Raw genomic sequence first — 15,726 nt, forward strand, 5'->3', positions numbered from 1 at the left:
AACTGGGGGGAACTGGGATGGACTGGGGGGACTGGGAGGGAACTGGAGGGGCTGAAATGGAACTGGGATGGACTGGGAATCACAGAGTGCGGCACTGGGAGGGAACTGGGGGTGACTGGGATGGACGGGGAGGGACTGGGAGCAACTGAGGGGGGGACTGGGAGGGGATTTAGGGGCATTGGGATGGACTGGGGGGCACTGGGAGCAACTGGGGAGAACTGGGAGAGGCTGGAGGGGCTACAATGGGACTGGGATGGACTGGGATGGACTGGGAGCACTCATGGGGGGACTGGGAGGGGATTGCGGGGTAACTGGGGGGCGCTGGGATGGACTGGGAGGGACTGGAGGGGCTGAAATGGAACTGGGAGGGAACTGGGAATCACAGAGTGCGGCATTGAGAGGGAACTGGGAGGGGATTGGGAGGAACTGGGGGGGACTGGGGGGCACTGGGAGCAACTGGGGGGAACTGGGAGGGATTGGGAGGGGCTGGAGGGGCTAAAATGGAACTGGGAGGGAACTGGGAATCACAGAGTGCGGCATTCGGGTGGACTGGGAGGGACTGGGAGCAACTTTTAAAAGTTTAATAAAGTGGTTATAAAAATAGTAACACAACCAGAGGAATAATAATTTGCACAGTTTGAATTAGGACAATATGAGACAACAAATACAAAGCGTTACGGACATTTCAGGCGCCTCTTTCCGGGCAAAACAAACCCAAAAAGGCGCCACGTTAACAGAGGACGGACCCTTAAACCAAGAACCTGTTGCATATTCATGCGCCTCATTAGTTATGCATAAATTGCGGTGGAACGCGGGATTCCGTGCGGCCATCGCACAACTCTCGGCGTGCCCCGTGTTTATTCACGCGGCTCGCACGTCCCGGCCTCCCCGTGCTCGCCGCGCGCTTCGCGTGCGCGCGGATGCGGCGGCGCGGACACAAAGTAGTCCCGCCCGGTGCCGGGAGCGCGGAAGGCGGAAACGCGGAGGGATATCAGGGATCGGCGGTGCGGCGTCCCGCGCTGCGGAGGGATCTCTCGGTGACGCGACCGGATCTCCTCAAGGCCCGGCAGAGGCGGGAGGCGGAAGGATACACGCAAGGCGCGGCTGTGGTGCCGGGTATAGTCCCGGTGGCGGCGGAAGCGCCGTGACGGGGCACCGGGATGCCGGCTGTGCCGGGACAGCGGCTCGGAACCGGGACTGGGCTACGCAGCCGCTCGGAACGGGAACCGGGACGGGGCTGCACCAAAGCTGCGGCCAAAGCAGCGCGGGGCGGCGGGGCGCGGAAAGAGAACTGCGCATGCGCGCGGTTGAGCCGGCAGCAGCGCTGCGGTTGCGTGAGGCGCGGAGTGATATCGCTGCTGCGGGGGGTTGTACCAACTGCGCATGCGTCGCTACGGCAGCGTGAGGAGAGCCGTGATGGCGGCGGCGGCGGGCGAGCGGGCGGGGAGCGCGGGAGGCGGCGGAGCTGCGGGAACGGGATCGGGGCCGCGGCTGCGGCCGTGCAAGGGAGCGGCGGAACGGCCGTGGTTGCAGGAGGCGGCGGAGCCGTGCCATGCAGCAGCTCTGAAGCGGGGGGCCGCGGTGGGGAAGCCGCAGCTCGGCCCGCCATGCAGATGATCCCGGGAGGGTGCCGTGAGGCGGGAGTCCTGGAGCGCGGCGCGCAGCCGCTGGGACCTGGGGCGGCTGCCGGCCCGGCGGGCACGGGCGGCGCTGGGGACGCTGCGCTGGAGCGGAGCCGGGCGCGCTCGGCACCGCAGACCCGGAGCCGCGGGCGCCGCAAAGACGCAGCAGCAGCGGCGGGACCGGGGCAGCACCGGCGCCGTGTGGGCAAAGGGGGCAGGAGGGGGCGGGGTTAAGGGGCGGGGCCGCGGGACACCGCCCACCGGCGGGATGGCAAAGGCGGGAGGGGCCGGGGGGCGGGGCCCGCTGGAGACTCGCGGCAAAAGGGGCGGGGCGGCTGCTGCGGGCATGCGCAGTGCGGCACAGAGCGGCGGGAGGTGCCAATCAAGCGCTCGGTAACCGCCGTGTCCCGGAAGTCGCTTCACGGCCGCGCTGCTTTGCGGCGCCTTGTGCGACACTCGCGCTTTACGACAGTTTTCCAACAATCGCCACACGATGCGTTTCACATAAAATTTGGTTTGGTTTGGTGAAAAAAGGGAACTTGGGGGTGGAATTTGGGATTTTTGGGGGAAAATCGGGGTTTTTTGTGTTAAAGGGGAAGTTCCAGCAGGAAGGAGAATAAAGAAACAACCCAAATTTGATCATTTTTAACTTCTTTTATTGATAAAAATCCATTTATTGCTACGAAAAAAGCGCAGGAAAAAAACCCGGGGGGATTTTAGGGTCCCTGCTCTGTTTCTTGGGGGGAATTTTTGCTGTTTTCCCCCAAATTTTGGGGATTTCCCCCCAAACTTTTGCAGTGCGGGGATGCAGGGAGTTCGGGGGTCGCCTGCGGCTCCTCGAGCCCCCAAAGTCGCTGCCTTGGGCCTTCCCGGCCCGAAGGTTTGCCGATCTTGGTGGGATTTTTTCTGTTTCAGCGGAATTTTTGCCATTTTGGGCTGAGTTTTCGCAATTTTTGGCGAAATTTCCGCCATTTTAGGTGGCACTTTTGCAGTTTCAGGCAACATTTTTGTTTTGGTGGAATTTTCACTGGGTTTCACCAAATTTTCTCCATTTTCTGCCGATTTTTCTCCATTTTCCACGATTTTTCTCCATTTTCCACATAATTTTTGGTGTTTGCCACTGAAGTTTCTCAATATTTTGCTGAATTTTCTCCATTTTTTTCCGAATTTTCTCCATTTTCTGTCAAATTTCCTCAGTTTTCCACCGAATTTTCCCCATTTTCCGCTGAATTTTCTTCATTTTCCACCAAATTTTTCCCATTTTCTGCCAATTTTTCCCATTTTCCACCGAATTTTCCCCATTTTCCGCTGAATTTTCTTCATTTTCCACCAAATTTTCTCCGTTTCCCGGCGAATGTTCTCCATTTTTGCCGAATTTTCTCCGTTTCCCGCTGAATTTTCTCCATTTTTGCTGCATTTTCCCCATTTTCCACCGATTTTTTTCCATTTTCTGTCGAATTTTCTCCATTTCCCGCCAAATTTTCTCCATTTTTCTCTGAATTTTCTCCATTTTTCTCTGAATTTTCCCCATTTCCCGCAGTATTTTCCCCATTTCCCGCCGATTTTTCCCCATTTCCCGCAGTGTGTGCTCCATTTTTGCCACATTTCCCCATTACGCCCCGCCGCGCCACGATTTTTCCCCATTTCCCGCAGTATTTGCTCCATTTCCCGCCGATTTTTCCCCATTTCCAAGCGTGTGCTCCGTTTTGCGCGCGCCGTTCCCGTGGTCGCCAGCGGTTTGTCACGCGGGCGGGCACCTCGGGGACAGCGCCGCGAGAACCGCAAGCACCGGGGAGATTGCCAAACCCGCCGGGACTTAAACCAGAATTTCATCATTCCCAAACTCCCAACTGTTATTCCCGAATTTCCCAAACTCCCAACTGTTATTCCCAAATTTCCCAAACTCCCAACTGTTACCAAATCGCCAAGTGTTATCCCAAACCCCAACGGGCCCCCAGCTCCCCAACTTCGCCACGGATCCGCCATTTCCAAACGGGGGCACCGATTTCCCAAAATTCCCACTGAGAACGCCCAAATTACCAACGGATATTCCCAAATTCCAACTGGGATTCCTAATTCCCAAATTTCAACTCATTCCCAAACTCCCAACTGTTATTCCCGAATTTCCCAAACTCCCAACTGTTATTCCCAAATTTCCCCAAATTCCCAACTGTTATTCCCAAATTTCCAAATGTTATTCCCGAATTTCCCAAAATTCCCAACTGTTATTCCCACATTTCCAACTGTTATTCCCAAATTTCCCAAAATTCCCAACTGTTATTCCCAAATTTCCAAGTGCTATTCCCAAATTTTCAACTGTTATTCCCAAATTTCCCAAAATTCCCAACTGTTATTCCCAAATTTCCAAGAGTTTGGGGAGATTCTCCCAAAATTCTGACCCCACCTCGATGTTCCCAGTTTGCAAATTCCCCAAAGTTTTTCATTTTCACCCCGAATTCCTAAGGGTTTGAAGGGTTTGAGATTTTCCAAAAATTCCAAACCCTCTCAGGGTTCTCAATCCCTAAAATCCCCCCCAAAAAATCCCAAAAATCGCCTCCGACGGATGGGGGCACATGGGGGGGACAGGGGGGTGAGGATTCACAAAAAAACCCTGGAAAAATCCCAGAACCCACCGAGATTTTAACCAAAATTTCGTCATTTTCACCCAGAATTCCGGAATTTTCCCAAAATTCTCATTTTTTACCTGGGGGAGGGCTCGGGGTCCCCCCGAGCGAGTCCTGAGGTCCCAAATATCCCAAAATCCCAAATATTCCCAAAAAGGCCCCGAAATCCCCCCAATCCCAGTAACCCAAACATTCCAAAATTCGGGAATTTTCCCAGAATTCCCGTTTTTTACCTGGCGGAGGGCTCGGGGTCCCCCCGGAGCGAATCCCGCGCGGCCTCGAGCAGCCTCAGGGCCTCGCTCACGTCGTCCTTCTCCACCACGGCGCCCAGGCGCAGCCGGGCCTGCGGGCACAGGAACGTAACCCAAAATCAGCACCAAAAAACCCCAAATTACCCCAAAATCAGCACCAGAAAAACCCCAAAATTAACCCCAAAATCAGCACCAAAAAAACCCAAAATTAACCCCAAAATCAGCACCAGAAAAACCCCAAATCTGCCCCAAAATCAGCACCAAAAAAACCCGCAAATTAACCCCAAAATCAGCACCAGAAAAACCCAAAATCTGCCCCAAAATCAGCACCAAAAAAACCCAAAATTAACCCCAAAATCAGCACCAGAAAAACCCCAAATCTGCCCCAAAATCAGCACCAAAAAACCCCAAATTAACCCAAAATCAGCACCAAAAAACCCCAAATTAACCCAAAATCAGCACCAAAGAAACCCAAAATTAACCCCAAAATCAGCACCAGAAAAACCCCAAATTAACCCAAAATCAGCACCAGAAAAACCCCAAATTAACCCAAAATCAGCACCAGAAAAACCCCAAATCTGCCCCAAAATCAGCACCAAAAAACCCCAAATTAACCCAAAATCAGCACCAAAGAAACCCAAAATCAACCCCAAAATCAGCACCAAAGAAACCCAAAATCAACCCCAAAATCAGCACCAAAAAAAACCAAAATTAACCCCAAAATCAGCACCAAAGAAACCCAAAATCTGCCCCAAAAAAACCCCAAAATTAACCCAAAATCCACCCGAAATCTGAGGGGCTAGCAGGGTCCTGGCAGGTGTGTAAATAACCCCTGACCACTGGAACACTGATAACACGGATGGTCAGTGCTGTCCCATACTGGTCCATACTGGTCCATACTGGTTTGTACTGGTCCATACTGGCCATACCAGTGCCGTGGCCAGCCGCAGGATGGCCAGCAGGGTCCTGGCAGATGTGTAAATAACCCCTGACCATTGGGACATTTATAACACCAATGGTCAGCGCTGGTCACTGATATCCCATACTGGTTTGTACTGGTCTATACTGGTCCATACTGGTACTGACCAGCGCCGTGGCCAGCCGCAGGATGGCCAGCAGGGTCCTGGCAGATGTGTACACGCCGTCGCGGCCCTCCCGGCGCAGCTCCACGTGGGCGGCCGTGATGAACTCGCCCAGAGCCTCGGGCACCCGCGGGCAGCGGCGGCGGCACGAGGAGAGGTAGCGCCTGAATGGGGAGAAAAAGCAGGATTTTGGGAAAAACAGGAAAAATTAAATTATTTAAATTATTTCAATTATTTAAATTATTTCAATTATTTCCCTCCGGCACCCGCGGGCAGCGGCGGCGGCACGAGGAGAGGTAGCGCCTGGATGGGGCGAAAAAACGGGAATTTGGGAAAAATTAGATTATTTATTTAAATTATTTAAATTATTTAAATTATTTAAATTATTTTCCTCTGGAAACTGCAGGGAACAGCGGCAGCACAAGGAGAGGTAGCGACTGAAATGGGGCGAAAAAACGGGATTTTGGGAAAAATTAAATTATTTAAGTTATTTAAACTATTTAAATTATTTAAATTATTTCCCTCCAGCACCCGCGGGCAGTGGCGGCGGCACAAGGAGAGGTAGCACCTGAATCGGGAGAAAAACTGGGATCTTGGGAAAAATTAAATTATTTAAATTATTTCCCTCCAGCACCTGTGGGGAGCGGCGGCGGCATGAGGAGAGCTAGTGCCTGGAATGGGGGGAAAAAACGGGAATTTGGGAAAAATGGGAAAAATTAAATTATGGGACAGGGCCTGGGTTTGGGGGGAGGGAAATGGGGAATTGGGGAAAATTGGGAAAAATCAAATTGTGGAGTGACTGGGATGGGGGAAAAATGGAATGATTGAAATTTTTTAAATTATGGAACAGGGCCTGGAATGGGGGGGAAATCGGGATTTTGGGAAAAATGGGCAAAATGGAATTATGGAGTGCTTGGAATGAGGGAAAAATGGGGATTTTGGGAAAATTCAAATTATGGAATGGCTGGGAGGGGGGAAAACAGGGAAAAGAGTGAAATTTTCAGGGAAATTTGGGGCTAAAAAAGCAAAATTTGGGGAGAAGGAGGGAATTTTGGGAAAAGTTGAATTTTTGGGGTGCAAAAGGTGAATTTGGGGTGGAAAAGGTAAATTTTGGGGAGGAAAATGTGACTTTTGGGGCTGCACCGACCTCATGAGTTTCATGTCCAGGGGCTGGAAGGCGCTGGGCGGCTCCCGGCAGTGCTGGTGCACGTACGTGATGTGCTGGGCCAGCCTAAAACGGGGTGAAAAACGGGGAAATGGGGAAAATTCAGGTTTTGGGGGATTTTTGGGAATTGGGGGAGTCCCTCCCAGTTTGTCCCAGTTTATCCCAGTCTGGCACAGGACCATCCCAGTGGAACCAGAGGGGGTTTGGAGGAGGTGTTGGGTTGGGTGGGGAGGGGGAAAATGGGAATTTTGGGGGTTTTGGGGGAGGTGATGTGCTGGGCCATTGACCCCAAACCCAACCCAACTCAACCCAAAGTCTCTCCCATGGATCCCAAGCCCCGCCCCGTCTCACCTGAGGTCGCGGTCTCTGTGCGGCCGGTCCTGCAGCAGCCAGAGCAGGTGGAAGCCCCGCCCATCGCCCCAAGCCCCGCCCATCACCCCAAGCCCCGCCCCAAGCCCCGCCCCCAGCCCCGCCCCGTCTCACCTGAGGTCCCGGTCTCTGTGCGGCCGGTCCTGCAGCAGCCAGAGCAGGTGGAAGCCCCGCCCATCACCCCAAGCCCTGCCCCCAGCCCCGCCCCGTCTCACCTGAGGTCGCGGTCTCTCTCGGGCCGGTCCTGCAGCAGCCAGAGCAGGTCGAAGCGCGACAGCAGCGCGGCCGGCAGCTGCAGGTTGTGCTCCAGGCTGCGGCGCGGGTCGAAGCGCCCGAAGGCCGGGTTGGCGGCGGCCAGCACGGCGCAGCGCCGTTAGCGTGGCCACCACGCCCGCTTTGCCACGGCCCACGCTCTGCTGCTCCAGCGCCTGCGTACGGCCACGCGGTCGCCCCTCGGCCATCTTGCCGAACTCGTCGATGCAGCACACGCCGCGGTCGGCCAGCACCAGGGCGCCGCCCTCGAGGGCCAGCTCGCCGCTGCGCGCGTCCCGCAGCACGGCCGCCGTCAGCCCCACGCCCGAGGAGCCGCGCCCCGTCGTGTACTGGCCTGGAAACGCGGGGAAAAACAGAGAAAATGGGAAAAAAACCGGGGGAAAAATGGGTGAAAATGGGCATAAAATGAGGAAAAATGGGTAGAAAATGGGTGAAAAGCCCCATGCCCAAGGAGCCGCGCTACCCGTCGTGTACTGGCCTGGGGATGGGGGGAAAACAGAGAAAATGGGAAAAAACCAAAAAAAGGGGGGAAAAATGGGTGAAAATGGGCATAAAATGAGAAAAAACGGAGAAAAAATGGGGAAAAAAAATGGGTAAAAATTGTGTGAAAAGCCCCACGCCTGAGGAGCCGCGTCCCTGTCGTGTACTGGCCTGGGGATGGGGAAAAATGGGGTGAAACTGGGAGAAAATGGGCAAAAAAGAGGGGGGAAAATGGTCAGGAGGAAGTGGGAAAAGGGAGAAAATGGTGAGGAAGAGGAGGAAAAGGAAGAAGAGGAAGAGAAGGAGGAAGAAAAGAGGAAGAAGAAGAGGAGGAAGAAGAGAAAGATGAGCAAGAGGAAAAAGGCGAAGAAGAGGAAGAGGAGGAAGAGGAGGAAAACAAATGAGAAGAAAAGGGAGAAAAAAGAAAAAGAGGATGAGGAGGAGGAAGAAAAAGAAGCAAGAAGGAGAGGAGGAGGAAGAAGAGGAAGGGGAGGAAGATGAGGAGGAGGAGGAAGAGGAACAGAAGGAGGACAATGAGTAAGAGGAAGATGGAGAAGATGAAAAAGGTGAAGAACAGGAAGAGGAGAAGGAAGAAGAGGAGGATGAGGATGAGGATGATGAGGAGGATGAGGATGAGGAACAGAAGGAGGACAATGAGTAAGAGGAAGATGGGGAAGATGAAAAAGGTGAAGAAAAGGAAGAGGAGAAGGAAGAAGAGGAGGATCAGGAGGAGGATGATGAGGAGGACGAGGATGAGGACGAGGATGAGGAAGGCACGCACTGCGCGGCGCCAGGCGGTCGATGTAGGTCAGCAGCTGGGACTTGGCCACGCCCGGGTCCCCCATCAGGCAGATGTTGATGTTCCCTGGGGGAAAAAACAGAATTTAGGGAAAAATGGGGGAAATGGGGGAGAAAAGGGAGGAAGATAAATGGAAAAAAAGGGGGAAATATGAGAGGAAAAAGGGGAAAAAGAAGGGAAAAAAGGCAAAAAATTACGACAACTTCAGCTCTTCCACCCCCATTTCCCACTGGGATTCTCCTGGGATTGTTCCTGGATTTTTCTGGGATTTTCCCAGGATTTTTCCGGGATATTTCCCAGGATTTTCCTGTAATTTTTCTGTGAGTTTCTCAGGATTTTCCTGGGACTTTTCCAGGATTCCTCTGCAATCTCCCAGTGATACTTCCCAGGATATTTCCGAGGATTTTCTGTGATTTTTCCGGGGTATTTCGGAGGATTTTCTGTGATTTTCCCAGGGATTTTCCCAAGATTTTTCTAGGTTATTTGCTGGGATTCTCACGGGATTTTTCTGCAGTTTTTCTATGATTTTCCCGTTATTCTCCTGGGATATTTTCTGTGATTTTCCCAGGATTTTTTTGTAATTTTCTCAGGATTTTCCTGGGACGTTTTCTGTGATATTTTCCTGGGATTTTCCTGAGATATTTTCTGTGATTTTCTTGGGATTTACCCAGAATTTCTCTATCATTTTCCCGGGATTTACCCCAGGATTTTTTTTATCATTTTCCCGGGATTTTACCCGGGACTTTTTGGGGATTTTCTCATGATTTTCCTGTAATTTTCCCAGGATTTTTCTGGGATTTTTCTACAATTTTTCTGGGCTATTTCCCAGGATTTTTCTGGGATTTTTCTGGGATATTTCCCAGAATTTTCCTGGGGTATTTTCCCGTGATTTCAGCTCACCCCGGATGCGCATCCCGCGCGGGCTCCTCTCCACGCCCCCCACCAGCAGCAGCAGCAGCGATTTCTTCACGTCCTCGTGGCCAAAGATCTCGGGGGCGATGGAGGCCGCCAGCTTCCCGTAGAAATCCTCCCCTGCAAGGGCCAGAAATGGAAATTTGGGGTCAGAAACGCCAAAATCCTCCCCTGCAAGGGCCAGAAATGGAAATTTGGGGTCAGAAACGCCAAAATCCTCCCCTAGAAGGGTTAAAAATGGAAAATTTGGGGTCAGAAATGTTACCCCAAAAAATCCCCCAAATCCCCGCTCTTCCCTCACCAAATCCCCAGTTTTCTCAAAATCCCACTTTTTTCCCTAAAAACCCCAATTTTTCCCTCCAAAATCCCCCATATTTTGCCTCAAATTTTTTTCTCTCTAAAAATCCCCATTTTTTGTTCACAAAATCCCTTTTTACCCCAAAAGTCCCCATATTTTGCCTTAAATTTCTCTTTTTTTTCTCTCTAAAAATCCCCTATTTTTCCCCAAAAATCCCCGTTTTCCCCTAGATGCACCTTTTTCCCTCCAAAATTCCTCAAGTTTTGCTTTGTATTTTTTTTCTCCCTAAAAATCCCCATTTTCCCCAAAATCCGCCTTGTTCTCCCACAAAAATTCCCATTTTCCCCCCAAAACCCCAATGCCCCCCAAAAATCCCCATTTTTGTTCTCCAAAAATCCCATTTTTCCCCCCAAAAATCCTGATTTTTCCCCCAAATCCCCATTTTCCCCCTCAAATCCCCCTTTTTCCCAAAATTTTCCCCAAAAAAATCCTCAATTTTCCCCACAAAATCCCCTTTTTTTTTCTCCAAAATCCCCATTTCCCCCAGCCCCCAAAATTCCCATTTTTCCCAAATTCCCCGATTTTTCCCAAACCCGCCGTTTTCCCCCCAGATCTCACCGGTTCCCATGATCTGCTGCAGCTCCTCGGGGCTCAGCTCCCCTCCCTCACCCTCCTCCTCCTCGCTCTTGTTCACCTTGGCCACGTGGTGCCCCTCCAGGAACGTCTCTGACAGCAAACCCTGCAAAAAACGGCAATTTTGGGAAAAAAAACGGAAATTTTGGGGAAAAATCCTGAAATTTTGGGAAAAAAATGGGGGTTTTCTGGGGGAAAAGTTGAATTTTTGGGGGGAAAAAGTTGAATTTTTGGAGGGACCAGGTGAGGCTGGGGACAGGTGATGCCGCTTCAAAAAGATCTCTGACAGCAAACCCTGGTTTGGGGCAAAAAATGGGAATTTGGGGAAAAAATGGGGGAATTTTGGGGGAAAAAATGGGGATTTTTAGAGCAAAAAAATAGGAAATTTTTTAGAAAAAAACCGGCATTTTATGTTGTGCAACTGGAGTCTTTTGGAGGGAACAGGTGAGATTTGGGGTCAGACAGGTGAGATTCAGGGCAAAGGGGGATTTGGGGGAAGAAAAGAGAATTTAGGGGGCATTTTTTGGGCCCCCAGGTGCATTTTGGGCGTCCCCAGGTGCATTTTGGGTGTTCCCAGGTGCATTTAGGGCGTTCCCAGGTGCATTTTGGCTGTTCCCAGGTGCATTTTGGGTGTTCCCAGGTGCATTTTGGGCGTTCCCAGGTGCATTTTGGGTGTTCCCAGGTGCATTTTGGGCGTTCCCAGGTGCATTTTGGCTGTTCCCAGGTGTATTTAGGGCGTTCCCAGGTGCATTTTGGGTGTTCCCAGGTGCATTTTGGGTGTTCCCAGGTGCATTTTGACAGTTCCCAGGTGCAGTTTGGGTGTTCCCAGGTGTAGTTCGGCTGTTCCCAGGTGCATTTTGGCTGTTCCCAGGTGCAGTTTGGCTGTTCCCAGGTGCATTTTGGGCGTTCCCAGGTGCATTTTGGCTGTTCCCAGGTGCATTTTGGGCGTTCCCAGGTGTAGTTTGGGCATTCCCAGGTGCATTTTGGGGGTTCCCGGTGCATTTTGGGGGTTCCCAGGTGCATTTTGGGCGTTCCCAGGTGTAGTTCGGCTGTTCCCAGGTGCATTTTGGCTGTTCCCAGGTGCATTTTGGGCGTTCCCAGGTGCATTTTCCCCCCCAGGTGCATGTGGGACTCACCTGCGTCACCTGCCGGAAGCCCGGTTTCAGCAGCGGCAGGAAGGCGCCCGTGACCCTGACGTGGTCGCCGGGCTGGGCCTGGCGCGTGTTGGCCCCGCTCAGGTGCAGCGACAGCGAGCGGGGCAGGTGACCCACGGGCACCTGGTCCGACTGCAACGACAGGTGGGACACAGGTGAGGGAATTTGGGGACATTCTGGGGACATTTGGAGCAATTTTGGACATTTCAGGACAAGCGGCGCCATTTTGAAGGCTCCGGCAGCCATTTTGGATCCAATTCTGAGGGAATTTTTGAGGATTTTGGAGTTTCCTGTGGGAATTTTTTGGGATTTCGGGGTTTCCCATCAGGAATTTGGGGATCCCCCCCTCACTCAGGAGCTCCTGAATCCACAATTCCCAGAATTTGGTGGATCTGGAATCAATTGAGACCCTAGACTCCGTTTTAAAGGCCCCGGCCTTCATTTCTGAGGGATTTTTGGGTTTCCTGAGGGGATTTTTTGGGATTTTGGGGTTTCCCCTCAGGAATTTCAGGTTCCCCCCTAATTTAGGAGCTCCTGAATCCAAAATTCCCAGAATTTAGCGGATCTGGAGCCAACTTTAAGACCCTGGAGTCCATTTTAAAGGCCCTGGCCGCCATTTTAGAACCATTTCTGAGGGATTTTGACTTTTTGTATATTCCCCCCCTACCCTAATCCCAATTATTTTGAAGGCCTTTGCCATTTCTGGGATTTTGGAGTTTCCTGAGGGGATTTTTTGGGGATTTTGGGGTTTCCCGTCGGGAATTCGGGGATCCCCCCGGACTCACGTGCTCCTGGATGCGCAGCTCCTGGAATTTGGTGAATTTGGAGCCCCGGCTCTGCAGGTAGAGCCGCCCCCCCGGGCGGTTGGTTTGGCACTCCCGGCTCGGGCACAGCAGCAGCGGCGTGAAGGTCGGGCCCTCGATCTGCAAGGGGAAAAAACCCCAAAAACTCAAAAAAATCCTCCCAAAAAATCCCACCCAAACCCCAAAAATTCACCTGAGCCACAAAAATTCCATCTGAACCACAAAAAGATCCCAAAAATTCCCTCCCTCAGACACCCAGAGGCGCCCTTGGAAAAGGCGGGAAAACGGGGCCTTCAATCTGTGAGGGAGAGACACCAAAAACTCAAAGAATATCCCCAAAAAACCCCACCTGAATCCCATAAAATTCCCCCAAAATACAAAAAAATCCACCCAAAGTCCAAGAAATCCACCTAAAATCCAAAAATTCCCCCGGACATCGCCAGAAGCGCCTTTGAAAAAGGCGGGAAAATGGGGCCTTCAATCTGTGAGGGGGAAACCCCAAAAACTCAGAGAATCCCCCCCAAAAAATCCCCTCTGAACCCCAAAAAATCCACCTGCATTTCAAAAAATCCCCCCAAAATAAAAAAAAAATCCACCCAAAATCCAAAAATTCCTCCCCCCAGAGATCCCGGAAGCGCCTTTGAAAAAGGCGGGAAAATGGGGCCTTCAATCTGTGAGGGGAAAACCCCAAAAACTCAAAGAATTTCCCCAAAAACCCACCTGAAATGCCCCCAAAATGTCTGAAATTCCCTCAAAAACCCCTCCCAGTCCATCCCAGTATGTCCCAGTACCGGCTGGTAGGTCTCGGCGCCGCACTGGTCGCAGCTGTAGGTGGCCACGCGCAGCAGCGGCCGCACCTCGCTGGCCCTGGTGACGATTCCCTGCACGGTGACCAAGGAGCCGATGGAGCCGGCGCGGAGCTCGCGCGGGGACACGGCCTTGGAGCACGAGGGGGCGCGGAAATACAGCTCGCTTTGGGGCGAAAAACGGGGATTTTGAGGAAAAAAAACAGAATTGTGAGAGGGAAATGAGGGATTTGGGGAGGAAATGGGAATTTGGCAGTAAGAAAATGGGAATTATGGGGGGAAAAAGGGAGGGGGGGTAATTGGGAAAGAAGCGAGGGAGAAAGGGAAGGAAAATGGGGAAAAAACGGTGGAAAAGGGATTTGGGTGAGGTTTGGGGATTTTGGGGTCCCCAGGGCCCTGCCCAGACTCACAAACGCCGCAGCAGCTCCGGGGGGAACTGATTTTGGGGGGTCCTGGGGGCACCCCCGGCCCGGCCCCGCTGCTCCAGCAGCAGCCGATGCTCCAGGTAAACGTCCAGGGGGTCCCGGGGGGCAGCCTGGGGGGGGAAATTTGGGGAGGGGGCTCAGGGGGGAACTGGGGGATCCCCTCACCCTAAATTGTCCCAGAATTATCCAGTCCCCATGACCCTAAAACCCCCCAAGACTCCACCAAAAAACCCTAAAAGCCCCTCAAAATCTCCCAAAAAACCCTAAAACCACCCCAAAAACCCCCTAAAACCCCTGAAGAACGCCCCAAAATCCCTCAAAAAAAACCCTAAAACCCACCCAAAACACCTCAAAATCCCCAAATTCGGGGCTCCCCGACCTCAGCAGAGCCGAACTGGGGCAGCAGCTCCAAGAAGGCGCAGCCGGAGCGCCGGACATTGACCCTAAACTCCCCCCCAAAAAAACCCTAAAAATGTCCCAAAAACCCCCCAAAATTCCCCAAATTCGGGGCTCCCCGACCTCAGCAGAGCCGAACTGGGGCAGCAGCTCGTGCACGGCGTCGGAGAAGACGCGGCCGTAGCGCCGCACGTTCTCCACCACGGCCTCGGCCAGCTCGGGCTCGTCCTCGGCCACATCGTCCAGAGACACCCACAGCGCAACCTGGTCCCGGCGGGCCAGCGCGGTCTGAGGGGAGAAACGGGGATTTGGGGGAAAAATGAGGATTTGGGGTGAAAAAAGGGGGATTTGGGGTGGAAAACGGGAGTTTTGGGTGAAAAAAATGGGAGTTTTGGGGGTGGAAAAGGGGATTTGGGAGGGAAAAAGGGGATTTTTTGGGGTGGGAAAAGAAGGGATTCCTGCGGAAAAATGGGGATTTTTTGGGATGGAAACGGGGATTTGGGGTGGAAATGGGGATTTTTGGGGTGAAAAAAGAAGGGATACCTGTGGAAAAGTGGGGATTTTGGGATGGAAATGGGGATTTGGGGGTGGAAATAGGGATTTGAGGGTGATAAATAGGGGTCTGTGGAGGAAAAAAGGGATTTAGGGGTGAAAAAAAGGGGGTTTGGGGTGGAAAAAGGGGGTTTGGGAGAGAAAAGGGGGATTTTGGGGGGGAAAAGGGGCTTTGGGGTGAACAAAAGGGGCTTTGGGGTGAACAAAAGGGGCTTTGGGGATAAAAATGGGGATTTGCAGGTGAAATGAGGGGGTTTGGGTGGATTTGGGGAAGCTGGAAAGGGTTTGAGATGATTTGAAGGAGTTTGGGGAGGATCTGGGGAGATTTAGAGTAGGTGAGAGGGAGTTCAGGGGGATTTGGGGGGATTTTGGGGAGGCTGGAAAGGGTTTGGGGGCATTTGAGGGGGTTTGTGGAGGATCTGGGGTAGTGGGGAGAGATTTTGTGTTATTAAAAAAGGAGTTTTGCGTTGAATTTTGGGGGTGTGAGGGGTGGGAAGAGGATTGGGGTGGGTTTGAGGAAGTGGGAGGGGATTCGGGGTGGGATTTAGGGTGATGGGAGGAGATTTAGAGAAATTTGGGGGGTTCAGGATGGAATGTGAGGGATTTTCGGGGATTTTCGGAGATTTCGGGTCAATTTGGGGGTGCCGGCCCTCACCAGCTGCTCCCGGTACGGGAATTCCTTGTGCCCGTCGGGTCCATCCCGGTAAAACTCCTGAAAAAATCGCTTCGCTTTCTCTGAGGGGAAAACAGACACCGAGAGGGGAGGCTCAGACACGGCAGCAAAAATCGCAATATCGCGACAATGTCCGGATAACCGGGGAGGGTCCCGATAGCGGATCAATAAAGGGTCAATAACGGAGTCCCGGCGCCCCCCACCGGCCCCAAACCTTTCTCGCTGTCGTAGTCGCGCGGGGCCATGGCGGGGCCGCTCCTGTCGCGATTCCCTGTCGCGATTTTCCCCTCACGATCGCGACTTTCCCCTCACGGTCGCTCCCCCCTTTTCCCGCCACCGCCTTCCCCTCACGGCGAGTGGCGCGAAAAACCGGCAACCACCTGACGGCCGGGCAGCCAATCAAAACGCA

The 15,726-nt window shown here is 52.7% G+C and overlaps 1 protein-coding gene across 1 annotated transcript; it reads right to left on the reverse strand.

Moving 5' to 3' along the window:
* Nucleotides 1-4,475: 4,475 nt before the first annotated feature.
* Nucleotides 4,476-15,706, reverse strand: MCM7 (minichromosome maintenance complex component 7). The gene is given in 15 exon segments (XM_030970586.1): nt 4,476-4,589; nt 5,584-5,743; nt 6,727-6,810; nt 7,329-7,484; nt 7,486-7,720; nt 8,648-8,731; nt 9,566-9,697; nt 10,494-10,614; nt 11,645-11,794; nt 12,448-12,585; nt 13,257-13,437; nt 13,682-13,806; nt 14,216-14,380; nt 15,300-15,379; nt 15,532-15,706. Coding segments are annotated over 15 exon segments (1,956 nt in total). The 5' UTR covers nt 15,563-15,706.
* Nucleotides 15,707-15,726: the final 20 nt, after the last annotated feature.

This window comes from Camarhynchus parvulus, unplaced genomic scaffold (genome assembly GCF_901933205.1).
Source record: "Camarhynchus parvulus unplaced genomic scaffold, STF_HiC, whole genome shotgun sequence".
Taxonomy (NCBI): domain Eukaryota; kingdom Metazoa; phylum Chordata; class Aves; order Passeriformes; family Thraupidae; genus Camarhynchus; species Camarhynchus parvulus.